We start from the raw sequence: 27,768 nt of genomic DNA on the forward strand, positions 1-27,768 counted from the left end.
ATGCCGACATGCTCCACTGGTACCAGTTCCAGCGTGATGTGGGGGATTGTGGAAAGAAAGGGGAAAGGGCTGATCAAACAGAGTCTGATAAAAAAAAAAGGGGGGGGGGGGAAAGAAGCTCTTTTTGATGAGGCTGAGAAGTTCACAATGGGGGAAAGCACAGAGTGAATGATAAGTCCTAAAGGAGCTCATTAAATTGAGGCAAGCTGAGCGGAGTTATCTTATTTCACTCCCTTTCTCCTGCCACCCCTGTGATGGAGAACTCTTTTATCAAAGTGGGGGGGCAGGATCACTTCCTTACAAAATGTTTGATAAAAAGAAATGTATAATTGTTTTCCTGAGAGTTTTTGTAAATCAACCCTTTAAACATTTGTAAAGCAAGCTGGAACCTCGGTGAAGGGTGCTGCCTGACAGAAGTGTAAGGCTGCAGGTGAGAGGTCCCATAGCCCATTTACCATTTCTTTCTCAGCTCATCAAGCCTCCTGAGAAATAGCAAGATTAAAGTTAAGTAAGACACGTGGACCTTAGGGATGATAAAACCAAATCTGAATGTAAACGTAAAATGTTTGCCTTGGAAATGGGGTTACTTGCTTTATTTGATCTGCACCAGCCTTTACAACACCAGAGCAACCATATGACTCGAAAAGATGCATCCATCCAAATGGAGTGCTGCCTAGCAAAACCTCACACAGTTCTTTCCTTGGGTTCTCTGAGAAGTGCCTTTCCTCAGCCAGTGCTTGCTGCTTCAGGAGAACAGGGATCCCACCACAGCATGTATCAGTACGCACAGATACCTTGAAGAGCTAGAGAATACAAGAGGCTACTGGCTGATAGGGAAGCCTCTTAGAAGGTCTGTGTCCAGCAGAAGAAACCAGAGTAGGGCTTAATCCCTCACTGGCAATGAGGACAGTGGCAGAATACAGTAACTGACAGTGCATTTTTTCCCTTTAATCTGAAAATTAGCCAGATTGCTTATCAGAGCTGTATTTTGAGAGTTCACATGAATGATAGATCCCAAAGCAGAAGCAAGCACCCCCATGCATGCACTTGCTGATGAGAGTCATGAGGTGCCCTCACTTTGATGTGAGGCTTCTCTTCTTGTGGGGACAGAAAGGGGTGGCATGACTACAGTCGTGCCGGCCAGCCCAGCTCTGGGCAGTGGTGGCAAACAACACGTTTTCACTGGAAAACTCTGCCAGCTTTAGCTAGAAAATTTCCACAGATTCTTGCTGGTTTCACTTGGTGCTTTCCTCCATAGGCCCTAAAGGAGGCTGCTTTTTTGGAAAGCCACCTCACAGTCCTTATTAAAAAGCAGTCCATTACTGTAAATGATTATGTTAACTTCCCTCACCTGGAGGTCTTTCTCCCCACCTTAATACCTTGCTCTGGGCAAGAATTCCCCTCTTGCTGTCCAGGTGAGGCACACGGACTGCTCACTTCTACTGCAAGGGATAAAGCTTGCTATTTGCAAAGATAAGGCCAGCCTTTAAATGTGCAAATAAGTTTTATTAATCTCTCCTTCTACTTCTAGTAGTTTCCCCTCCCCTCCAGCTATAGGAGCACACAGGGACCCTTTCTGCATGGAGAGCACCAGATTTTCCACATGGCAGCTCAGGCTGAGTACAGCTTTACTGTTCTAATCTCTTTCAGGTATCAGCCCATCCTTCTGCAGGCTGTTGTAAGACAACCCTTTTTTTGTCTAGGGATTCCCTGTGAAGAGGGATCAGGTGTTTGGCATCTAGCACATCCCCCACTCTCATTTCTCCATCCTCCAGTCTTTCTATCACAGCTTTTGCCAGCAGGACCGTAGCCAAAGGTACGATGAGACATGGTGGGGTGGGGGGATGTCACAGTTGTCCCTTACTTTGCCTGGCTGAGCCATGTGAGCAAAAAGGCTGGTTTTACTAATATAATCTGAATCAGTAAATGCATTAGTCACTTAAACCTAGCTTTAGATAGTGCGATGTACTGGTAGGGAGAAACTTCGTTTGCTAGGGGCCTTTCACTTTCAATAATATAGGTCGTCATATATTCCTCTGTGTGTGGGTGTGTAAATGGTAGCATGCTGCCCCTTCGTTCACCCCACCCATCTCCACTGATTCAAGGTCTCATGCAGAACAGGCAAATGCAAGTTCAGTGAGGCTTTGTTTGCCTAATGTGATATGGATTTGTAAAAAACAGATGGAGAGATAGGCCATTGTAGTCTTCTGGCAGAAGAGATCTCATCGGTTACCCTGCACCACTATCTGGTTTAATATCATTTTATACCCATTTTGTACCTGGTGTTAACAGTGGTAACGTGCAGGATAGTGGAGGACTTGTCTGTTGTTGGGGGGATTTAATGCCTCCCCCCCACCCACCCCTTTGCCAGCTTGACAACACACCTCTCTCCCTTCTTCCCAAGCACAGTGATTTTTGACAAGTAGTCTCCAATGAGTCCTTATAAAAACTGGAAATGTCTCTGTCATGCTGTCTTGCATTTTAGATGTGATACATTATGAGCTGCTGTGCATCAGTGTCTTTACACATGGGTCACACGTGATTTATGCGGATTGACATGGGGAAGAAGTAAGACAAGACAAAAAAGATCCAGTGGCTAAAAGCACAACAAATTCTGACCAGAAGTCATGTTAAGAGTGGCTGAACAGGGGGATATTGTGCTATTGGTGCAATTTGCACAGGCGGAGAAGGAAAGGCTATTTTTCTACCATGGAAAATTGTCATTCTAAGGTTAGACAACAGCTCTGTTAGAGGAGACCAACACAGCCCTTATGGTTTGCTCCTTGTAGTGTTAACCTCTAACAGACAACCCATATACTGCAGTTTATCAGCAAGGTATTCTGTAACTTGCTTTACGATCTGGGTCATTGCTTTGGTTTAGCAGCAGTTAGCAGTAGTGAACACGTCCCAGTCTAGGGTCTAGGAGGTGCCCGGGGGCTCAGGCTTAACTAAAACTCATGCAAAGCTGTCTTCTCTCTGACAACTGGCTGACACTGCAAAACACAGGAACCCTAAACCCAAAAGCAGCAGAATGGGAAGGAAGGCGACTCACAGCTAGGCAAGGGGCCAGCTTTCTCTGCGTTTTCCTTTGAGTCTCCATTTCTGGAAGTCCCTGTTTGCCTGGCCTTACTATCAACTGATGTTTTAGCTGTTCATTTATGGTTAATCATAGCTAAAGGGAACCGAAGTGCTATCTGAAATTCGCTTCCTCTTGGGCAACAGAAAAACTGTCTAAACTCCTTCCCCTTTTGGCTGCTTACGCTGCTTTTTTGAAAGAGCACCATTATAGCAGCGTAGCACTGCTGGATGTACAGCAGTGCTGGTACAGCTTTGGCTTCCTCAGGGAGCAAGCTTTTGAGTATCTTTACTGATGAGAAGAGTATGTGATGAGAGAAGGTGAGCTAGAGTTCCTGTGCAGGCAGGAGTTTAGTATGATTACGTTACACGTGAATTTTGAGTTTTTCATACGTATGAAAACAAAACCATGTTTCCCACTCCATCAGCCTAGTCTGTTCTGCCTTCAAGCTTGGCAGGCCAGCTGAGAGGGAAGCCAGCCAAAAAAAGGACCCAAATGAGAAATGAGAAAAGATGCTTTTCTAACGAGCAGTTGAGATGAACTTGAAGAATACTTCTGGCTATAAACATTTCTAGCATTTCTAGTGCTTGAGACCGTGTAAAATTCAGATCTGGGTTGGAAGATTTTGTGATTTGCACCCATCACTTATGGTAAGGACAGGAGGTTAGACAAAAACTGACCAGCAGAGACTGAATGTTCCCAGGTGGAGCCTAACAGTCGGTAAGAGGTGGAAACAGGTCAGGCTTCTGATCTTTCCAAGACCAAGATAAACAAGCGGTGATTCTTTTAAAGCCACTTAGTACTTAAAGGCATGTAATTTTGGACCTTGGGCAAGTGAGAAGTTTTAATTGTGTAGAAGGCACCTTGCAGAGAACAGCAATGAGCATCGGCTATCCAAAAAACAGGAGAGTTCATAGGAGATGTAACACTAGATCAGCTGGGAGAAATCACCAGCTCTTCTTTGATCGCAGCCTCAGGGCAAAAAGCATGCAGAAGCTGGGCTAGATACGTGAGCACAAAATCACAAAGGTCAAGCAGCAAAATGGGATCCAATTAGCAAGAGGCTTTAAAGTAACAAGTAGTTTTTCCATCACTACTTTAGCAGTAAGACGAAGAAGACCCAGGTGACTGCAAATGTGCTCTCCAGTGGGCCAGAAGGGCTGGAGGCTAGCATGGCCAGAGTCCCAGGGTGTTTTGTACCTTTTTTGCATTTGTTGTCGCTTCAGACAGATATTACAATCAATGTCAATGACAGAGGGGGGTGAGATCACAAAACTAGAACAAAGACTAGATCAGAAGATACTTCAGATAGCGTTCAAGAAGTCAGTTGGGCCAGATGAGTTTTACCCTAGGGTATTTGCTCCAGCCAGTTATTTAACCACAAAAGCTCTAGGCGTAACCTTGCCTAGCTTCTGGGATGTTATGGAGCGCAAAGATCATACTTGGAAGCCTGGAAAAGTGTAGACGTAGTTCCTGTCTTTAAAAGGGAAAAAAGGAGGAGCCAGGGATTACAGATTGTTCAGTTTAACTTCAATTCCCGGAAAAATACTGGAACAAACAATCAAACTTTGGTAAGCACCTAAAACAAAACAGAGAGATGAATAATGGCCAGCATAGACTTGTAAAACAAAAATTGTGTAAAACGGGTCAAATTTCCTTTCAATACAGACTAAAAATACTTGTTGATAAGGGAAAAGCAATAGTAGTCCTATATTTTGATGGTGGTGAGGCTTTCGTTACAGTGTAACATGTAATTCCTGAGCAAATTAATTAAGGGGACCTGTGGTAGACGGAGCTGGTCTAGGATGATGCAATATTGATTGGAAAATTGCATAGCAAGAATAGTTATTAGTTATACTTCAAAAAGGGAAAAGTGGATCAAGAAGAGTGCTTGGGAGTCCATACTGGTTCAGTCTGATTGAAGGGTACTATGGACAATGGAGTAGGGAATATCATATTCTTGGCTACCACAAAGCTGGAAGGGGACTGTGGGTATACTGAAATATAAAGCTACGATTAAAAAGTATTTAGACAAATGGTCTTAAAAATAGGATTAATTTCAGTAAGGACAGTTCTCAGTTTCTATACACGGGCATCACCAGGAGTGATTTTTTATATAGGCTGGTGAATTTTTGCCCAAGTAGCAACTCTGCATAAAAAGGTCTGAGAGTTGCTCCCGGTCAAAATCCAAAAATGAGGTAATTTCTAATTGAAGAAGGGCAAATGCCCTCCTAGGATGTGTGCATAGGCATGTACCCTACAAATAATCCCTCTGCTCATTTCTCTGTGAGGCTGCAAGGTCCAGAAGACAGCTGGGGAATAATCACAAATCTTGAAATCCAGAGCTAGGAGGGAAGAATGAACAAACTGACTTTCTGTAGTCTGAAGAAGACAAAGGGAGATAGGGTTACCACTGTCAAATATGTGAAAGGTGCCTGGGAAGAAAAGGGGAATAAATTGTTCTCTGTATCCATGACGGATAGGACAAGTAGTGAGCTTAAATCACAGAAAAGGAGACTGAGGTTGGATGTTAGAAGAAGGCAAGCAGTAAGGACAATGACACACAGAAATATCTGAAGAGGGTGTGGAATCGCCATCCTGCATTTAGGAAGAGGTTAGACAAGCATTTGCCAAGAGTGACATAAGTATAATGATCCTGCCTTGGGACAGGAGTCTTGACTAAGTGATCTTCTGAGATCCCTTCCAGCCGTACAAATCTCTGATTCTCTCCTGGCTGCTAGAGAAAGCAAGGCTGACGTTGTGGAGCACTGCAAGTGCTCCATGTTTGTGGTTTGTAATGCTCTCATTTGTGAGTGAGAGCCAAGAGCACACCTGCAGGAGCTGTGTGCGCTGCTTTCTAGTTTGAAGGAAAGAGGTTGTAGCAGCAGGTGAAGTCACCAAAGACTGACACCCCCTTGGATTATGAGAATATAGTCCTGCGTGTTGTATTTCACATTTAAATGTCTCTGGTCTTTACATGGTGGTGATATGTGACACTAATCTTGAAAGCATTGATCAGTATGAAACAGTCTGTTATGCTGAAACTCTGTCACTCTGCCTGTTCCTAGGATGAGATGCTAATTGCAGCCTCCTATAGAGCCAAGCAGAGCTGGCTGTCCTGCTCTATATAATTCAAGACTGCTTGCTTCCATTTTGGTGGGAACCAGAGGCCAGTTCAGCCCGCAGCCCTGGCACCGGTGACACAGACTGGCACTAGCGATGTTATAACTGCTGCAGTCTCCGTTAGAAGTTGGGGAATAGAAATGTGAGCAATTGGATTTTATCTGGAGTCCCCGCAGGCCATTAGGGACAGAGCTTGCTAAAGATTATTTTCTGCAAGCACTTCCAGAAGTTTGTGTTTCTCTAGGAATTCAGTGGAAGATAAGTGGAAAAGGGTACAAGCAGGAAAGACAGAAATACTCTTTTTTTTTTTTCCTCCAGTTTCTAAAGACAGCTTCTACAAACATCAGTATATAAATAGAAAAAAAAGAGAAGGCTTATTTTAAAGAGGTGGCTAACCCAATGTCCCTTGAAAAAAATAGCAGAGAGCAAACACTGAGTCCTTTAACTCTGTGTCATAATTTATAGCAGGTTTCCAATTGTGAAATCTCTCAGTGATGTGGGACAGATGTTATGGTGAGGAAAAATAAAACAAACAGACAACGGGATGGGAAACGCAGAGAAGATGAAATGAGACCGTGTTGTAATCCTTATGGGAAATGTCTATATGGCTTCCAAAATCCTGTGCTGGTGAGCAATTAGGAAGCTAGACGAGCTATATAAACAGAGCCACTAGAGGTCTGTAACCGTTCCCATGCAGTTTCCATCGTGAGCGGGTCTCAAGGGCAGCTTTGGGGAGGGGACTCTTTCTGCCCACCATCTTCTAAACGATCCCTTTAATACTCTGTCCAGAGCTATTTGCGTAAGAAATGCACACAAATGGAGGTTTTCCAGTGCTTTTCCTGTTCCTATGGCAGTAGATCAAAGGCAATAACAATACAGAGTTAATTAATTCAGGAGAAGGAATTCCCACTTGCAGCGGTCTTAACCCAGCTGTGGAGGGAAGGTGTCAATCATAAGGGCAAAGGTGTGAAAACTGGCATGGATTTGTGGGTTGTTGGGTTTGGGGTATTTTTTTCCCCACTAAAGAGTTCAGGAGGGGAGTTAAACAGTAAATGTCACCTGAGCTGCAGAAAAATATTAGGAAAAATCTCTTCACTGAAAGGGTTCTCAAGCATTGGAACAGGCTGCCCAGGGAGGTGGTGGAATCACCATCCCTGGAGGTGTTTAAAAGTGATATTTAAAAATCAGATGCGGTGCTTGGGGACATGGTTTGGTGATGGACTTGGCAGTCCTGGGTTAATGGTTGGATTTCATGATCTCAAAGGTCTTTTCCAACCTAAATGAATCTATGATTCTAAAAATAGGGGCTTATATACAACCAACAATTTATAAGTGTGCATGAACCACCCAGTGCAAGAAACCTGGGCAAAAACTAGGCCTACAGTCTTGTAAAAAGAAACTTCTCTGAGGGAATTGTATTTCCCCATGCAGGTCAAGTTTGGACAATGTCTCAGCCTTATTCTGAGTGCCCATCCCCACATCAAAGACCAGTGGCACCCTCAAAAGCAGTAAAACCTGCCAAAGGGAAAGTTGGGGTGGATCTCATCTCCATCTGCCTTCCAACTTTGTGTAAATCACAGGAGCAGAGGGGATGAAATGATTGGGAAGAACCAAGGATTATTGACTTATACACAGAGGAGTGCAGACAAGATCGTTGGACAACGCTAACAACAAATAAATAAAGAAATGCCTTTTGGGAGACAAAGCAGGGGCTAAGGGGCTGGCCATCAGGGCACCTGGGCTTTCTAGAATGCCTTAAGGACCAGAAGGGAAGAAAAGAGAGCAAGTCTGCTGATTTTACTTGAGCTAGAAGTTACCATGATAGTAATCTGATGCCAGCCTAGAATGGGAGGTCTTAAAGAGTCCACCAGAGAATGAAAAAGTGGAGAAAATGACTACTTGCCCATCAAAAATATATTGTCCCTGAGTGGAAATGGTATAGGAGAAGGGCCCCTACATGAAGCAAAATATGGCGGTATTCTGCTGATGTTAAATGAATTAATTTATTTCAATAATGTCTTCAAACAGACATTTTTTCTCAAACAAATGTCCTAAAATAATGTTTCACTCATATCAGTGGCAAAACTCCTGCTGCCTTCTCCTTAAACAGCTGCAGAATATTAAACGTGAAATCAGTTTAAGAATCAGTTATCCTTTTGCACTGTATGCCCTTCGTTTTCCATTCATATGCAGCTCACCTAACTTGGCCTGCATTTCTTTCTCAGCATGGGGGAAGTGACCCACACAGTCCCTTGTGTGATTTCTGCAAGTGTGCTCCCAACAGACAGCACCGAGACAACAGAACTCTGCTGAAGCTGATTTTACAGAAAACACGTTGAACCCTGTGGCCAGTATGCAGTTTGGTGTAAGGCACTGACTGAATACTTCCATGGTTGGAACTGCCTACCTGAAATTGCAATGCAGGCATTTTTGCCTTGGCCAAAACAAGGACATGGGGCTTATACGCAGTTAGGGCAAGCTGTTGATTTGTCTACTGCTCTGTAAAATAGGCATTAATTAGAAAAATCAGATAAAAAGGGACTCAGATCTGATGGCCTTGTCTGCTGCAGGCACATGAATCATATTTGCAGAAATCCACTGCATAAATTGATTTAGGAATTGTTTCCTACCTGCAGCCTGTCTCGTCTTTGAACTCCAACTGACACAATCCCAAACACAGAACTTTAAGGCTCTGATATACAAGGGATATTTAGATTACAGCACCTTACAGCCAATCTTGTGGGTTTTAGCTGGACTCATGCACCGCACATGGTAAACATTCTTACCTACACAGAGAGCTCTGTGTGTCCATTCATTCAGACACACCATCATCTGTGCCCGCGCCAACCCATGTGCATGTGCTTGTGGTTTCTCATCATATATGTTTTCACTGAACGAGGAAGGTGAGGAAGAATGGTCCCTTTCATTTCTAGGAAGGCCCTGAACCCTCATGTTGTGTATAGATCTGGAGAAAGGAAGTGCTACCATTTGGAGGAGAGTTTAGGGGCTCTGAAGATGATGGCCTCTTCATGCTGGCATAATTTAATTTCTCTGTTTACTGGATACTGCCCCATTAAACCACTTGCAGCACGGTCAGGGACAGGCTATATAAGGTTTAATTACACTCCCTTATGAAACTTGGTAGAAAAACTCTTGACACCTTCAGACTTGTTTTGGGGGGTTTATCATCTATCATGTGTTCTTATGTTTCCTTGGGAGTTATATTTTCCATGGTCTTTTGCAAGAGTGCAGTCCCTTTGCTGCATTACAAGGGCTTTCTCATACCCTGCGGGGTCAGACCCCAGAACTGGTCAGTCTGGTCTTCCACCAAGTATTCCCTTGGGCTGTAGGGGCTGGCAGAAGAACCGGCCAAAGGCCCAGCTGAGGCTAGAGCCAGCCTGTCACACAGAGCTGGTGTGCGTCACTGGGCAGCACAAAGCACCATCAGGTAGGACCTGTATGCTGTAACAGAGCGATGGGGTCTCAGCCCCAAGGCACTTCCAGAAGGAGGTTAGGTGATGCCTACTGGTGACATTGCTTTTGAGATAGGAGATCTTAAAATGCGTTGTTTAAAAAGCATTATTTTTGGTATCTTGCAGCCAGCAGGTTCTTTTGGCACAGGTGCCCCTCATCATTGCACTTCAGATGTTATCGGAGTTTGCCAGTACAGTTCTAAGGAGACTCTTTGGGATATTTACTTCATAGCTGGAGCTTAGAGCCAAAATACTTACTGTAACCTGAGCTTTAAAGGGTTTGAATGTTATTAAGAAAGCAAACTGCAGCCTGCCCTCTTCCCCCCCTCCTTCCTTTCTTGAGAGTGGCTGAAGTACTGAAAATATGACACAGGCACACTGTCTTTAACTGGCTTCACAAAAACATATCTACAATAGTGTAATTGTTACATTATTAACACATATGAAAAGAATGTGCGAAGCCTAGGAAAGTGTGCAAAGACTCATATTAGTCCTGTGTTTAATGATACTGAGACATGAGGCTGGCACGCTACTGCAGCAAACAAGCTTCTGGCTTTCTGAACCAGCCTTGAAGAAGGTGGCTGAAGAGTGTTTGCCTCCTGTGTGCTATTTGTCTTGCCAGGAATGTGCTAAAAACAAATCACTGTATATTCTAGTGATGACTGGAGTTGGCCCAGTCCCATGTAAGTGAGATTAAGGCATTCTGGCTTTTGCGGTCCCTGATAAGGCAGAACTGTCTGTTACGGATGGCTTGGATTTTTCTCAGGAGCATCATAGGGAAGGGCAGGCTGATACCTACACCGTGAACCTTAAAACATCAGGAATCCTTTTGTTTTACCTTAAATTTGAGTTTTCTGGGGAGGAAACGGGCCCTGATATAATTTTGTTTTTAATGCCTAAGTGCAGTGTTCTAAGAAGTATTTTCACTTGTAAGATAGCGATTAACACTCCCAGGCGGACCTTCAACTTAGAATATCTTTTCTTGAAATTGGTGCTTTTCCCTACCCTTAGCATCCTCCTTTGCAACCCCAGAAAACGTAGGGTGGTACATTCCTGAGGGCTGCTCTAAAACAATCATCCAGCAACAGGCAACTTCTTACCTCAGCTGCATTAATGAACCCCTTTAAAGCACTAGTGCAATGCAGTAGGTGCTTATGTGAGCAATATTCAGCCACGTGTCTGTGCTCCAGATACTGGGTCAGTTGTGAAGCAGGCAAGTCTCCAAAGCTGGGATAGCATTCCTATTACTGCTTTCCCATGCCAGCTGTCTCAAGGAGCTGTTACAAGAGGTAGTAATTAGGTGCTTGAGGAGAGCTTTCACTCCTTCCTTCCCCTCACCACGCTCCGGACATCTCTCCTAATGAGGAAAACACTATTAGAGTATTAGGTCATCTCCGTGCTTCCATAAACTCCCTTTTTCTTGACCAATTCTTCCGTAGCTTGCTAGTGCATGGGGGTTAAGGCTAAGCGTACAAAATAAAGGCAAGAGAAACAAGTGGCTACATTGCAAAAGTGTATTCTGTTGACTGGACATTCTGTTTCGCAAGGCTGATGAGACAATCTGAATCATACTGTTCCTCCCACACAGAAATCCCCTTCTGCTATAGTTATGCCTTGCATACCTAATAGCTTAGCAGTCAGCATAAAGCAACTTCTCTGCAAAGCGGGGGAAAACCATGTATCACAAGTGGTAGAGTGGCCAAATGCCACCCTCTTCAGTTTTGGCCCCATACTGACATCTTGGATATTGACAGCATGATCATCATTACGAGAAGTGCCAGTGGAAGATGACTGGCAGTTACCTCTCCCTTAGACAGCCAAGAATAACTGGAACGTCCTGTTAATATTTTGGTTACTCCACACGCTTTCACATGAACCTTGTTGGAAGAGTGGCAGCAGTGTAACAAAAGCAGAAGAGGTTTTGGGATCATTCAAACCCACCTGCTGCTCTCTGGGGGCTCATTTGATCAGAAGGGCTGGAGATGGAACCATCTCCGCCACTGTGGCTCACGCCTGACATTCACATCTATCTCAGCAGGTGAGTGAAGACCGCCTGAAGCAGCCCAGGCACTGGCAGGCTCAGTGTCCCCACACCCTCGCAGTGGGTTCAAGGCATACAAAGTGAGCACCATTTTGCTGAAGCCTTTCTGGTGTTGACATGCCATGGTTGCACGTGAAACCCAGCCGTGGGTCACCGCTTTGGGCAAATGGATGGAAGGGCGCAGGAGCATGGGAGCTGAGGAGAAGGTGCTGGTATCTGATGGGTAGGTGGCCAGGAGTCACCAACCTTTTTATCCACCGACCTGTATACATGGTCTGCACAGGGCACCGGCACCAGCACTGGCTCTGCTCCACCACCCCCACCCTGGCCCACCCTCTCCGAGCTCCCAGCCTGGCCAAGCAGCCACCAGCCCGTCCCCCTCCCACTACAAAAGCACCCCCCAGCACCCCCTTCCCTGCCACCCGCCCCCCGCAGCGGCTGCCAGCCAGCCGCACCGTTTATTTTGGAGGCCCACGCCAATCCCTCTGCCCTCGCACCCCTCGGTTTACAGTATCAAAGCCGCTTCCAGCTTGCGATAGCGGGGTGGCCGCCGTGTGACTCTGGCTTAGTGTAAATATTTTGCTTTCGCTGGAAGGAAATGTGACATACATTTGGGGTGGAAGTTATCCAGAGGCAGCGGCCTTGGGAGCCAAACCACTGGGCAGCCCCTGCTGCGGTGGTCTTGAGGTACCAGCGCTGTCGAACATGCTGGACTTGCCCCCCGCTGCGCCCCGGCGGAGGTCATACCGATTTGCCTGTCGGTGACAGAGTGAGTGCAGTTGGGGGTCAGTGTAGGGTGCCCCTCGCACACCCCAGCGGCAAGGAGTGAGGGTGCCCGTGCTCTCTAGGCACGGCATGGCACAGCACAGCACAGTGTGGCACGGCACGGCTTGCCTGACCTGGCACACCTCCTCACGGGCAGCTGAGCACTAACACGAGAGCAGTCATGGTGGAGAGAGATGAGCACAACTGCTTTCCAAACTCCTGTGTGAGTTAAGAGCAAAGATGCCATCAGAAAAAAAATCACTTTGTGATGATTCTTGTTTCCTAAACCACGTGACTGTGTAGGCAGCCATGGGTAAGGTGGTGGTCCCTGGCCTCCTGCTAACGGGCCTTGCCTTGCTCCGCAGACAGCCCAGTTTAAAGCCTGGATGGATTTTAAAAGCTGGGTGTTTGCTGTTGTGATACTTGCGATCACCTGCCTCAGTCTGCCTGGCTGTAGCAGTGTGGCTTGAAAAGGAATAGTAATACGATGCTTAAAGGCATACTATATGAAGTAGCTAGTGTTGCATTTTACATCTGATAAATATTAATTAATGGTATTTCAAAGTACAAAAGGTGCTGGCATCTCATGCATTGGCTGGAGAGAAATATATCTCCCAGATTTAACCATAATCTTTCTGAATTATGCATTTGGCTTGGCCTGGCTGCTTACCCTCGAGTGGTGCCTGCTCGTTGGCGTTCCTCCCTTGCGTACCGAGGTGCCGACTTCCCGCAGTAGAGCTTGGCAGCCTACCTGGGGACTCAAAGAGCCAGACTATCCAGAATGGGCAAGCTGAACCAAGTCGAACATTTGGTTTTGGTAAGTATCCAGAAATTAAGGCACTAACCTGTTGAGGTTTTAGGCCATGCCTAGGACCCGTCCTGATAAACCGCTGTGAGCTTAATTATCAACCTTTGTTTCTCCAGACAGTAAAATTTGTTATGGAGAAAAATGCATGTGTGTTGGATTCACTTGTGAAAGGCTCGACAGTAGATAATTTAAAATCAAATTACAGTGACACAGTCTATCATTAAACCAAACCCAGAAGGTTCTCTTTCACAGGACAATGCTCCTCATGCACTAAAATAAAAGCTGAAGCAATTGCACAGTAATGCTCAGCCAGTCCACAAAACTGTAGGGAGGCACATTGACTTTTTAGGAAGATTCCCAGCAAATGTTAAACAAAGCCTGACGTTCCTAGTGCTGCTGCCCAGAATCAACGCTTGGCTCCCCGGTATGTGCAGACATTTAAGCAGCTCTTGCAGCAGCCACTGACACCATCATACTGAATCCTGCCTGGGAGACCTTAGAAATGAGTCACAGAGAGGGGAATTAACCCGTTACTTACAGCACACTGCCAGTGTGCTAAGCTGAAAAGCAGTGAAGGAAGGCAATGAAATAACAATTTACAGAATTGGAAATTTTCATTGGGTTAAGATATCTTTTTTAAAACTTAGAAATATTACATATACATTTACATACATACACACACATATACATGCACACCCTCTATGGCCAAAGAAAGAAAGAGTAAGCTGTTGCAATCAAAGCACGTGCCACACAATCCTAAGCAGGGTGCTATGTTCATAGTAGAACATAATGTAGAAGAAAAAATTAGGGGGGAGACTTCAAAACACCCCAACCCCCTGAGCACGCTATGGTGCTCTGGTGGCAGTAATCCCTCCCTGCTAGTTCTGATGTCCACAGCCGATTCTGAGAAGGGAGGAATGGCTCTGATGGGAGCTGTCATGTTGCGTCCATCCGAGGTCATCATGAGTCACCAAACTCATAATGCAGACCATTATTCCTTACCTTTCGGCTTTGTTCAAACTTGCACATCTACTTTTTGCTACATTAAATCACTCCCACATTTCCTACAATCTACAAACTTATTTTTAGTGTTAAACTCTCAACCTGCTGTAGCTATTTCTGATGTTGTGGTATCTTGGCTAGCATGCCTATGGGTTACTTACTGTTTCAGTTTGATATTCGGAGTCGCACTGTCGTGCTGAGCAGTAGAGGCTATGGAAAGCACGTCTGTGGGAAACTGGGGGGCCCCCACACCTTAATGTGGGTCAGGCTGGTCTTATATGACTATATTCAGACTTGTAACTGGAAGTCATGCTGAAGCTTTTGCTTCAGGACTCAAGTTGACCTCCTAACTCTTTGAAATCACCGCCAGCAGCAGGTTGGCCACCACCAGTGCCCTGCGAGGCGCTTCCATGCTCCTCCAGAGAACCTCACACAGAAGAGCTGTGGAGAGATTTCTGGTGGCGGCAGCCTTCGGGTGTGCTGTACTATGCAGCGCCAGGGCTGCTGCCCCTCCTGAGAGCAGCCAGAGGGAAGGGGTCCTGGTGTCACAAGGCTGAGAGATGATCAGTGCCCGGCCAGCAAGGTGCAAGTTGAACTTACTGCCTCTACGGATATGAAATGCTGGGAAAGGGCAAAGGAGCTCACAGCCATGACAGGCAGGCTCAGTCCCCTGCCCAGACGACCTGTCTCCCATCACAGACTCTCTGTTTAACAACAGATTAACAGAATTCTTTTGAGCTTTTCTTGTGCTGAAAGGACATTGCCCAAAGCAGCTGAAAGGACAGCCTATGTATCCAATACTATAGCAGCTCTTTTTGATCTGCTTTTCCTTTGACATTGTCTGGCGTAACCTCCCCTCACAATGTAAATGCATTCCTATTTAATGCAGTTGGTTTGGATTTGGGAGAAGGGTAAAGTGCCAGCCACCTAAAAGGCCAGCCAGAAGAGTTGCCACCTAAAAGATGAGCTGGCAGAGAGGTGATTTTAACTGACGATAAAAGCTGTTGAGAGTAGTTAGATTATTTTGGGATGGTGGTGTTGGCACAAAGAGCTCTGGACTCAGTAGAAACCACTAATTCAGCCGAGTACCAAAACTGGTGCCAGCTGTAGATAAACTTTGCTGCTCTTCTTGTAGTTTTCATCTAGCCTTGTCCTAGTCAGCACCAGGACCTGCCACCAGCTGCACCTCATAAATAAAAACAGGCTAGGAGAGACTTGTGGTATGTTTCCTATGTATTTGCTTCAAACAAAGATGTATCTCACACCCAGAGTCCAAATTTGCTGTGGTTTTTCTACCATCCTAAGTGTGAGTTGGGGCAGCCATCAACCTGAGCAGCTGGAGGAAACCTCCCCCTCGTTCAGAAATGTTCATGCCTTGGGTTTTTTTGCTCTGAAAATCACAGATGTGGGGTTGCGGGGGGGTGGGGGTGGGGTGTCTGCGAGTTGTGGCTCTGGATGCAACTTTCATCTCTATATAAATACCTGTGATGAAGCAGATGCTTAATTTTCTAAGCACAAAACTCTCCCATACCAAGATTTGTATTTCAAGAAGAGGGGAGACATAGACGTGGCATGTGTTTCTGAGCTAGAAAACATGAAAAGTTATGCACAACAAAGGAAGCATGGCACATTTGCTGAGAGGTAGCTGGGAGGGCTCTCCCCTTTCAATCTCTCCCTCTGTCAACAGAAGAGATGCTTGAAGATTGCACCTATCTCGAAACCCTCATTTTCTTTTGCAGAATAAATAGGTTTTAGCCTGTTGCCTGCAGGGAAATGGTTTTGTAATGGAAGGAGCACCCTGCACTAAATCAACAAACAAGAGAATGGCTGTGTTTGTTTTTCCATGTACTGGAGGTGAAGGTGCAGCCATGCTGGGGTTTCTTTCACATCCTCTCCACTTGACACAGGGCAGGGGACAGGCACAGATACATGCAGAGCTGCACATCTACACGAAGTGAGCGTGTAACTGGAACAAAAGCTCTGGTCTCTGCCTTTCCCCCGCACGCATGCTGTGCCCTCCATGTCAAGGTGCAGGACTCTGGGCACACCTGGCACTCTCCCCCCAGGCTTTATTTTCATGAATGCTTTAAGCCAGCACTTGCCACCAAAGGGAGCTGCCTCGGTGTCCCACTGCCCCCGGCTACCTGCTTCCACCCCTCAGCTCTTGTGCAATCACAGCGAAGTGCTTCATTTTGAACAAGCTGTGTTCCCCACTCCAGTTCGTTCTTGCACCCAGAGTTATCCTCATGTGGTTCTTTTGGCAGTGACGCTGGCTTATGTGGGCAAGGTGTGTGTGGCTCTCAGGCCTGGGGCAAGGGATGCCCTGGAGGCGAGGCAGGGTGGGGGCACGCTGGCCCCAGGGCATCTCTGGCTCCCTGTGTGTGTGGCAGGAGAGAAGAGCAGCAAGCACAGCTGAATTCACCAGCCAGAAGCAGTGATGCCGGTGGAGGTATCCAGTTAACATGCATTTATACATTCATAGAAGTGCGCTTTAATAGAGCTTATTTCACATAGGGTGGGTATTTTTGCTTATTGATTACAAATACAGAACTTCCAGTATAATTTTTGTCCATGGTACGTACACTTTGTTGGTACATCTGAAGGAGTGTGCCTGGCACTGGCACAGACTCAGTGCTGATTTGGAAAAAGAGAGTTATCTAGCCAGACAGAGGTATTTTTTCCTCCCTTCAGTTGCATTCCAGACAGTCAATTATTTGTAAGCATCTTGTCCGCTTAGTCAGTGCACAGGGAGCATTTGCGAAGGCAGGGGCAGGAGCGGGTTGTTTTAATCTCGTCTTACAGAGAAGTATCTCCTTATCCATATATTCCTAGCATTTGAAATATTAGCTCCAAAACAGGCCTATGGCAGGAGTGAATACTTTCAGAGAGCATATGCTACAGGTAGCTACCCCTCTCCACGTCTAGGACACCTGACACACAGTTGTATGCCCATGCGGGTTTATGTTTTTCATATATATTTCCTGTTGGCCCTCTTTGCTCCTGGCAGATAGAGACAGAGGCACTTCTGTGTGCATCTGTGTGTGTTCATGTATGCGTTAGGACAGGTCTCCTGTGCCTACACAAGTACTTGCAGACACACGCAGATATGCATGTGCCCATACAGACCCACATTACCAGTCACGTTTACATCTGCCTATATACATACCTATCCTGCCATGCAATCAACATATACACAAGTTTGCTGCAACAACCCAATTGCTTTTTTTCTCTCCTGAATTGCCAAATGCTGGAAGCCGCAGGCTAGCTATTGTGGTTACCCTGATTCCCAGGTTTCTTCTGCAGTTGGCGAGTAAGTGGCACTGCAAGTTTCCTAACAACTGGGATGAAGTTTTGTGTAAATCACCTTCTAGGCATTAGACTTTTCCCAGCAAAAGAGGGGGCGGGTGTTTAGAGGAGGGAGAGTTGCTCTCTTTGATGTGGGGATTAGTTCACATGTCAGTGTTATCCCCTTTTTTTTAATATGCTGTGATTTATAGAAGGGCGGCTATGAGAGATAGCCAAGGGGACACCCACGTGGGACTTACTGACAGACACCACCTCCCAGAAGATACCTGTAACTAAAGCAGCTGGCATCAACAGAAAGACTCCAATTGCAAAAAAAGAGAGCATTGTAAAAAGTAACCTGTTTTGCCTAACAAATGCTTCCAAAAATTAGATGTGCTTTAATGCTTACGGAGCAGGAACTGGTTTTCCCAGCGGCAGAGGGGGAGTCTTTTTGTACATCCATAATAAATTATAAATGCTTTTTTCTTTTAAAAAAATGTTTCGTTTATATTTTCCTCTTAGAGCACACATCACTAGTGAGAATGAGTGTGGCTCCAAAAATTATTATGCTTGCTTAAATGATTTAGCAATGAGACTGCTCCAGTCAAGAGTTTCTGTGTACTCCTGCATGAATCTTTTATCAGCGCTTTAGAAAAACTTCACTTCACTCTTTGGTCAAAAGTTACACAGTTGTTTTGCAATCCAATCTTATGTCTATTAGTGTTGGAGGAAACCTTCCTTATGCTTTTCATGGGAACTGGATAAGGCTCTGACTTATTAGGCTAGAAGCCATATTCAGAATAGCTTTGCTTAGCATATCTGAATTGTTTCTAGGCTTACTGCTTTGTGGAGTGGAAGGCTGAGGGGCTGGCAAAGGAGACACTGATGGATACAATAAGAGAGACTTAACTAGCTTTTATTTAAAAGTAGTCCGTACTAGTATTTTTTCAAATATCTATCCATCCTGGCCCTTTTAAATTCCTAGTATTTTTATTTAACCAGTTTTCTTTGAATGAAAGTTTGAGACATTCTAGTAAAGCAAGTATTTTCTTTTTTTTTTTAATAGAAAAACCAGTTTCATTTCCAGCCAGATCAGCTCTTTGAGGCGATTCCCTGCATGGCTGCACTGTTGAAGGCAGTGGGGGCGACAAGACTGTGGCAGCACAGACTTCAGAATGAGCTGCTGTAAAACTTTACGCTAAATAAGCAGTTCTATCGTGTTGTAAACACAGAGGTAACACAGGATCTTCCTTGGGTGTTTCCCCCAACTCCGCTTCCCAAACACCCAAAGCCCTGTACTCACCTTTGGTGCTGTCTGACGCGCGCGCTCCCCCCAGCACATCAGGGCAGCTCAGTGACTGCCTGGGCACCTTACCTTGGGGACAGACAGAAGCCAAACCATTTCTTCACCACTATGTTTCCAACGGCCTCCCGCAATTCCCCTGCTATTCTCTTAGGCATAAAGAGGTCATTGTGTCACCCCCGAGGAACCCATGACTGCCGCTGACAACCAAAGCGTGACGCACGACGGGACGTGCCCCACACAAGTAGGCTTTGTACCCTGGGCGGTACAGTAAAGCAGCCACGTTCAAGTGTGGCCTCGCAGTGTGACTTCTCCCATCCCAGCCGGGGCTGCTCCATATGCTCTGACCCAAATGCTAATCAGCCTCCTGAAACCCCGCAGTGAAAGTGCAGACAAAAGCTCCTCTGGCATCTTCCCAAGCCATGCGGCGCCCCGGTCCAAGGCTCCCCTGAAGGTACGTCGTGGCAGCACGCAAGCACAAATGGGCACAGCACAGGCATGCAGGTGTGCCTGCGTATGCACCGCCTCGGCTTGCTGCTTCTCTTTGTGTTCCACTGCAAAGTGACTAAATACAACACTTCTCAGAAACAGGCACAAAATAACGCATTACGTGCCCATGCTCCCTCTCCCCCCCCCGACAGGTAACAGCACAGTAATTCAGTCATGTTTCCTTTCACCCCGCCCGAAGCGCGGCTGGGGATGGTGAGGGGTGTGTGGAAAGAGAAGGATGCCTTGGTGGACGGGAAACAATAACCCTTTCCACAGCCTGGGAAACATGCCACTCATGTTTCTGGCAAGGAAGGGTACTTAAGAGACATGGCACCTGATGTGCTACTTATTCTTCTTCACAGATGGTCCACTGGGGCCAAAAATCAAAACCATTTTCTGCTTGTTTGTTTAAATTGTCAAAATATTGAACTGAATGAATGTCAAGTAGTATCCTGAAGACAATACTTCATAGAAGGAAAGAGAATTCGGTGATCACTGGGCTCCTGTTTCACTGCACTTCCCAGAAATGGAAAATCCTCTTCTCTGGCCTCTTGGCCGTCATGTGGCAGGGTGGGCAATGCCAGCTGATCACAGGCACAGACATCACCACATCGCATTTTCTTCTACAAGCTTGTTACCATTTGGGTGCTCAGAACTATCTCCATTCTCAACAGTCGTTGGAACCCCTCCTGAAGAGTTAAAGAAGTTTTTCCTTTAAATAAACAGGCAGTACCAGCAATACCCCAGTTTTTATGCATGTATTTGTTAATGTTTTTCAGTGGGAAACATCATTCCTCTATTATTCAGGTATGCTCTCATCTGGGAGAAGCAGGATTTCTCAAGTCTCCTGTTTGGATTGGGTTGGAAATACCCAATTTAAGCAAAGTATGTTAAACACCATATATACTAAAGAGTTAGACAAGTCACTTTTCAGTAGTTACATTTGAGCATAGAGACTGAGACTAGAACTCAAATTTTATGATTTTGGGGGCTTACAATTAAGAATTAAATAATGTAATAAAATACAAAACAAAGATCAAACAGCCAGCCAATCAAGCAGAACAGGCTTACACTTTTGAATGCATGAGCAAAGCAGAGAAATTGAAAAATACTGTCGATTTTATCTGGGATTTTTTTTGAAAGTGATGTTGGTAACGATGGAGATTAAAACAGAACAATATAAATAGACTGTAACTTAAAACTTTGCCATGGTCTTTTCACGTAAACCCACAAAAATGTGTGTATTTATGCTGGAGTTCATAACCAGCCTGCCACCTCCCCTCCAAAAAAAAGAACCAAAACTGAAACCAAATGCTCACTTTGATTATCCAACTGTTTGCTCGAAGGTGTAACTGGCACATCTTTCTGTGGGCCATGTGAAACCCAGATGAACACTGGGCCCTGACAGCCAGACACAATTCCTGTGCTTTCTAAAGCCAAGCTGCAATTCGTGAATTGAATGTCACATGCATGAAATCCTATATGGAGCATCAGGTGGAGAACAAGAATTCTTTCTGCAGGAGACACCTGCACTCCCTCACATTACAGTGACAGCAAGGAAACAACTGTCACTGCTGATATATAAGAAACAGCTTTTGAAAATTTCTGCTTTTCAACCATATTTAATAAAAAAACACTTACATTTGAGATTCTCCAAAAGCATGTGTTTTCTCTGATGTCTCACAAGTAGGAGGGATGTGAAAGAAAAGATACTGTCATTTTCACAATTTTTGTGATTTATCAAATACCTGCATTGTTATTTAGAATTTGGTGATGGAAAGCTTTAGGGAAAAGACTGTATTTTCTTTTTGATTCCTTAGTAACAAGCATACTGGCAATGTCCAGTGAAGGTTAAAACGATACTCGATCATAGCTGTGTACCTTGTATACAGGCTTTAAGAAGTGTTTTCCATATCCTACCAAAGCAATTAACCATTAGTACAGCTGCTGGGCTAGAGAAAATGAGGCAACAGCAGTATGTGTTTGGTTGGAAAGCAGCAGTTCTTTTTTTTCTTCAGGTCTAAATGGCAGCCTTGTCAGACTTTCACTTGGCCCCACTGCTTGCATTTACAGTTTAGGAGAGAACTCAAAGACTCTGGAAATGCTGCAGCTGAGTGGGCCACCTTCTTAGCACCCTGCCCGGTGCAGAAGCACCTGATTAGGAAAACACTGCAGGGGATTCACGGGAACAGGGGCTGGGGTCAGGAGAAAGTGTTAAACCTTTGCATGTAACTTTTCATGTGACTGGGCTGGCAGTCCACTGACCGTGGGCTCCATTGGCAGGCAGTGGCATGTGGAGACCTGGGAATTATTATATGGGATTGGGAGAGAATGCCAGCAATGCGCACAGGGCTTGGGGGTAAGATGAAAGGCAAACGCCACTCAATGAATGAATTCAGAAATATGCGTGCAATTTGTGAATGACTACTTTCCCTTTGCTGAACCTGCACACGAGTTTCTACAGTCACTGCTGAAAGCCTCACAATACTGTCCCACAGCTGAGAAGGTCCACGTCGGCCCCCTCGGCTCTGCCAGCCCATCTGCTGTCCCCAGCACTTGCCACTGCACGGGTGCAGGCCATGTGGCCGTTAGGTGAAAGATGCTACCAGCAGCAAGAAGAGTACTGTTTCGGCACACCGTGCATGAAGCTCCATGCCAGGGCACCCACGAGGCTCCTCGGGAGCAGAGCAGGGTGCAGCTCTTCTGCATGCGGCAGCTCCCACTGGTGGTGGCAATGCCGTGGGGCCCTGGCACACTCACGGCTGAGTGTGAGAGGGAAACATTAAGTGTTGCCGATTCAGCAATCTGGACCAAGCAGCACCGAGAGAGCCCATCGGCTGTGGGGCAGAGCTCAGGCAGTGCTGCCTCCATCGGTACCATGGTGGTTGGGGCTCACCTGCCTGGTGGCTGGCCTCCCGAGGCGGCTGCTGCAGTCAGGGGTGTGCGGGCACGTGCTTTGAAAGTGCACGTAGGAAGAGCAACTTGCTGCCTCCCCACGACATGTAATTTTGGAAAGATGGGAGCAGGGCATTTGCCATCTAGAAACGGTGTCCCTGCAGCTCCTCACTTGGCACAGTAGAACCATCTTTTATTATCCTTTGGGGCTACGGCTACAAACAAAAAATGCTTTCATTTCATTTTGGCGGCAGCTCAGGTTGTGTGTGCTCTGGCTGCTTCCTTAATTACAGTGGTTGTTGACAACTTCTTCTGATAGAGACCCTCTCTTTGAGCAGTCCTCCCACTCCCTCACTTCTTTTTTTGCAATCTGAACGCATAACAAACTGGGACAATGCTCTCTAAAAATAAGCTCACTGTAATGCAGTGATTCCCGCGCCACAGTTATGCTGTGTTCCTCTCTTCTGTCCTCTCAGTTTGTGCTGCTGCTGTTTATTTCCTCTTTCTGGCTATAAGATGTTTTATTTATTAGCGCTGGATTTCCTGTTGCCTGCAGCTGCCCGTACTTTACTCTCTTCAGCACACTTTGCTGTTCAAGTCAGTCTGCAGGTTTGTGAGCCCACTGACTGAGGTGCTCTCAGTAAGTTTGCTTGGTGGTTGTATTAAGCAACGCTTGACAAAGAGGCGGACTTGCATGGCAGCCTGGGCATACAAAAAACCCAAACAACCCAAAAGCTGACATGGGGACCCCTCACAGGCATAGGATGGGTCCCTTTTTTATGACTTACTGATGCAGAGATTATGCTTCTTCAGATGGCAGGAACACCTCTGGTTTTGCTTGCACGTACTACACCAAAGGGAGGAAGTCAGCTCTTCGAACTGTATGCGGTCTGCAGGTCTGACAGATGAGGGGTTAAACGTTTGCAATTATTTATATTTCAGACTGTGGGCTGCATCGTGGTAGAAACATCATGTGGACTTTCCACACGTGAGGTTCGTGAATGACTTCCCTGACCTTCTGTGGACATTCAACATTCTCGTAGTAAACACAAAGCTTGCTTATACGGAAAGTGAGATCATGAAGGGGAAAAAATTGCTTCGCTGCTTTGAATGTGATTTCTCTGCTGGGAGGAAGGAGGAGGTACAAGCTCAACACTGTATTATCGGCAAGGCCAGTTGGAAAAGTTCACTTATCTGCACTGGGGAGCAGTGCTTCATCTAATTCTCTGTTGTCCGATACGGATTTGGTACCATTTCAAGTGGCACAGAATAAGGTTGAAGTAGCAACTAATGGTAATATTCTCTCCCTTGTGTTTTATGTGTGAGGGGCTGCCCTAATTTTCTCATCTTTCTTTCTGTTTGGTGGGGATTTGGGGCCTGAAAAGTGAGTAATGACAGCTAAGGGTGAAGTGAACCCCAGGGCATGGAGGCAGCTATGGCGTGTTTTACTGCGATGCAGCTGTAGCCCTGTCAGGATGTGATCCTCTCAGCTGCTGTTCATGGAGGGCAGTTGCTGGCGAAGAAGCACTGCAGGTGCAGCACCATTAGACACTTTTTCCTTTGTGTCAGATGTTCAAGAGCTGCCCAGGAACATTAAATAAGGAACAGTCTTCTGACATCTTCCAGGTAAGGTGGAAACGGGAGATCCTGAGCATTTGAATTATGAAAGATCCCAGTGTGTTACCTGCAAGCCAGCGTTTTAACCCCAGCGTCCTGGCCAAATTCCAGCTCTGCTAATTACATCCTGCCTATGTGAAAATTCCCCTGTGTTCATACACTGCTTTCTTCCCTGCTTGTTTTCAGCAGCTGCGTGGAGTTGCCAGGCGTGGTGAAGTGCTTGCCATGTTCCACCTCAGGCCTGGCTGCCTTTCAGCGGGGTATGAAATGAGCACTGTGCACAGCATTTGCAGCGAGCCTGGATCCTCTGCAGGGAAGGGTGCTACAGAGGCGTACCCAAGGACCAGCACTGGGGCCTTCTTGTAGAAGGCAGCAGCTTGAAGAGGCCAAAGGCATCGGTGCCAGGGTACACTGCAGGCTGCAACGGAGACAGGAGGAGGCTGCTGCACTGTGATAGATCTTTCTCCCAGCATCTCTCATCTTCAAGGGCTGGAATAGTCGGTACACACTGATCTGGTTTTGGGGGCTGACTGACTTCAGGGTTATTTGCACAGTGGGAGAAGCTCTCAGTCCTGTTCACACCAGCTACCATCAATACATCTCCAGCTTTTGCACGTCTGGTTATTCACTGGTGTGGACAAGGGAAGCTAAGGGAAAAGAAATAATTCAAAACCTTTAAATCTATAGATTTGTTTCCTTCTTTTCCACTGCATGACTCATGTGCACTTGCTTTTTGCTCAGCCCTGTTGGAAACAACTCTCTTCACTGACCATTAATCCCCCTGGTAAAAACCTGACTCATACCACTGGAGAGGAACTGGCTGATGGATTAGCCCTCTCTTCTGATGAGGTGAGAGAGATGGCTGCAGCAGTAGTTATAGGATTCTGATAATAAGGAGCAGTAAGAAATGCAGGTCACATACAGAAGGATAATGAAATCACATATATTCAATACAGGAGTGACTTATTGGCTCATCTGTCCAATTTTCTTGCCAGCCAAGTTCTCTCTTTGATTATGGCATTTTTACCACAGTCCCATCTGAACATTATATGGAATCACATATAAAAATGTTTGAGGTTGCTCCCGATAGTACACGAACTCCACTGGCAGCCGTGGAGCCAGAACATGCTCAAGGCAGACAGAGCAGTGACTCTCCCAACCCCCAACGCCCACCCCCCCTCACATCCCCCTGTCCCTTTCTGATCTTTTCAACATCTTAATCCCATGGGACAGCAGCTGTGAGTAGTCTCTCTGTTCCAAGGGGAAAAAGCCCAAGGTTATCTCAACATGTGATGCCAGCATGTTTAAGTATATCCCAGAAGGGAAAGTACAGCAACCTTGAAAAGAGAGGGAAAGTGTGTTATCTGTGGCGTAAGGTAGAAAGCCAAAGCTCAAAGACCCACATCCTCTTGCCATGCTGCCCATGTGACTTCAGGCAAGGCATAACTTTCTTAGCCTCATTAGCCCCGTCTTTGTATTTAGTACTTGCTTTACAACACTGAGAAGAAGGGGATTAAGCTTTAATTCACTAAAGTTTGTAAAACATTTTAGAACTTGAATGGAAATTTCCCAGGTAGTGCAGAGAGCATTAAAAAGCTTATCTCCCTCTTCAACTGCCTGTGGTCCTGCAACATGAGAGTGAAACAGTGCTTCCATTTTGGTGCTTATAGCAATAAAAGAACGTACCCTCCAGCTTCCCCTCTCTATCCTTCCATGTTTTTTAAAAAAGGGAGAGGCAACAACGAGAAATTTTAGTCTAAACAGAGTACAGTTGCTCCCTGGAGACTCGAATGCATCTCAGTGGAATTTTCCCTGCCTTCAGCCTTTTGTGCTTCTGAAAGGTCCTGGAACTAGGCATGTGACTGTAAAAGCAAAAAACACTCCTGTGTCTGAGTGCTCTACCAAATATTTACCAGATACCCAGATAAAATGGCTACAGCAAGTTCAGCAGGGTTGGACTGAATGGCCAGTAATGCAGTACTGTCAAGAAGAAAATATAAACTTCAGTTAAAACAGAATCAAAATTAAATTTTACAAAGGTCCCTTCAAAGCACAAAACTGGTAACACTGAAGCTGGAGAACTGCTCTTCCCCAAGGTGAAACGTATTAGCTTTTAGAAGGAGCTTATTGAAATGGAGTAGCTTCCTTCTTGTGATGGAAACTTCCTTGCTGGAGGAGAGCCCAAAGCTGTCTGAGCGGGTAGGTAAGTAGATAGCTGCAGAGTAGCCTTCTCCATGCCATCCTGTTGGGTGGCTGGGAGTGATGTGACATAAGCTTCCACATCCCATCAGCTTCCCAGTCTCTAGCACTGCCACCTTAAGGCTGTGCAATACTTTTCAATAGGGGCCCCATGCTCCTCAGCGACTCCCTCCTCGCCCAGAGCCTGCCTAGCGAACAGCAGGCAGCAACCTGCCCACCGCAGTACCGAAGGTGGCCCCCACTGCAGCTGGTTTCCTTGCTGGGCTCCCTACAGCCATTTCGGCAGCACTCCAGACCTCACATATTTCTGTACTGGTTACTCGGCTTTTCAAGAGGTTGCTCAGGGGGGCTTTCCCTGTGACTGCAGAGGACAGAACCAGCCTCTCAGGTCAATGGCAACTGCATCGGCCGTCGGCACTGACTGAACCCAGCCATGGCTTTCCCTTAGGCATGGAGGCTTGAGAGCCGGGAACAACGTGATCCTGATCACAGCGCAGCCAGCGATGCCTTCAGCGGCCTTGAGCAAGTCATACATTCTCTAAATCTGTAAGGTGAGTAAATAGTTCTGCGGTTTGCAGTCATGTTGTGATTACTCTAAAAGTGCTTTGAAGACAGAGGAAGCTAAGCAGCTGTAATACACATCGATCTTCCCACCATCTGGATCGCTACCTGTTCTCCTTCCATTCTGAACTGCCAGAGCCTGGCTATTAGTAACTCTGTTACAATACCTCATTTTCACGTGAGTTACAGGAATAAGAGCTCACTGAACTAGTGCTTCTTAATGAAGCCAATGAACGGCTTTATCATTTCTCATAAAGAGCAGAAGCAAACATTTTGCTATGTTACGGGCTGTGCGCACCAGGCACTCTTGTGTGTTTGACTGTCAGTTCCCCCAGATTGGTGAGGTGATGGGCTGAATTAGGAAGGCATGTGTGGCCTATGCTTCTTCAATAGCGTGTGTGTCGTTCAGAGGCTTTTATTACTATGTCACTTACCCTGAACAAAATACAGGATTTTTATAACTTCAGAGTTAAGTATGGCCCCACACATACAAAGAACAGTGCTTGGTTTTAAGGTTAGTCTTTACAGAGACAAAAGAAGAAAAATGCTCACTATCTGCTTCACCAGGTTTCCGAAAAACAGCGTTGTCATTCATTCATTTCTTAGTGGAGGTTTCATTTGTCCTTTCTACAGATTGGATGTATTGCTCAGTCTCACCAGTAGTGCTGTGTAAAGCAGCATCAAGTATCTTTCAAGGCAGTGTTCCTCACTCGTATGGTCTGCAGGGCAGGATCGGTTCCTTCCCAGGTTTGATCCTTTCCATCTGAAACGCACAATAAGGACAGACACCTCAATACCAACGTGTCAGAATGAGATCACAGTTACCATTTCCTGCAGCAAACAACCACTTGGAAACCTGATGACTCCATGAAACAAATCAAAGTAATTAGTTCAGTATGAACTAATTCCACAGACTTGCTGAAAATTGATTACTTTACATGTAATGATCCTCTTTCTGCTGCCTGCCTGGCTGTCCTTCTAGTTTCCAGTGTCCAGGCTCTCCTCATTCTGGGTGGCCCAGTTTTGGATGCTACTTCTGTGCCTTGAAGCCAAACCTTAGACTAGTGCAGGCCCCTCTGCTGTCCTTCGGTAGAGCTCTCCAAAGGCCAACATACACTTGCTGAGGACCTT

The 27,768-nt window shown here is 45.9% G+C and overlaps 1 protein-coding gene and 1 long non-coding RNA gene across 9 annotated transcripts in view; one reads left to right on the plus strand and one right to left on the minus strand.

Annotated features, from left to right (window-relative positions):
* Positions 1-27,768, minus strand: part of RAD51B (RAD51 paralog B) — a 428,481-nt gene that overhangs the window by 2,490 nt on the left and 398,223 nt on the right. For 3 of the 8 annotated variants that reach the window (XR_008733377.1, XM_055717383.1, XM_055717382.1), the window contains one exon: positions 24,805-27,400. Coding sequence is in view for 4 of the 8 variants with exons in the window: in XM_055717383.1 (XP_055573358.1) it covers positions 27,318-27,400 (83 nt within the window). In the remaining 4 variants the exon portion in view is untranslated. Of the gene's footprint in view, positions 1-18,473; positions 20,055-20,108; positions 27,401-27,768 lie in introns of those variants that run through there. The other 5 variants (XR_008733375.1, XR_008733374.1, XR_008733376.1 and 2 more) reach the window with 4 other exon arrangements.
* LOC129736581 (uncharacterized) overlaps positions 26,497-27,768 on the plus strand; it is a 28,736-nt gene continuing 27,464 nt past the window's right edge. The window contains exon 1 of the long non-coding RNA XR_008733379.1: positions 26,497-26,627. This is a non-coding gene — a long non-coding RNA (uncharacterized LOC129736581). The remainder of the gene's footprint in view (positions 26,628-27,768) is intronic.

Source organism: Falco cherrug, chromosome 7 (assembly GCF_023634085.1).
Source record: "Falco cherrug isolate bFalChe1 chromosome 7, bFalChe1.pri, whole genome shotgun sequence".
Lineage (NCBI taxonomy): Eukaryota > Metazoa > Chordata > Aves > Falconiformes > Falconidae > Falco > Falco cherrug.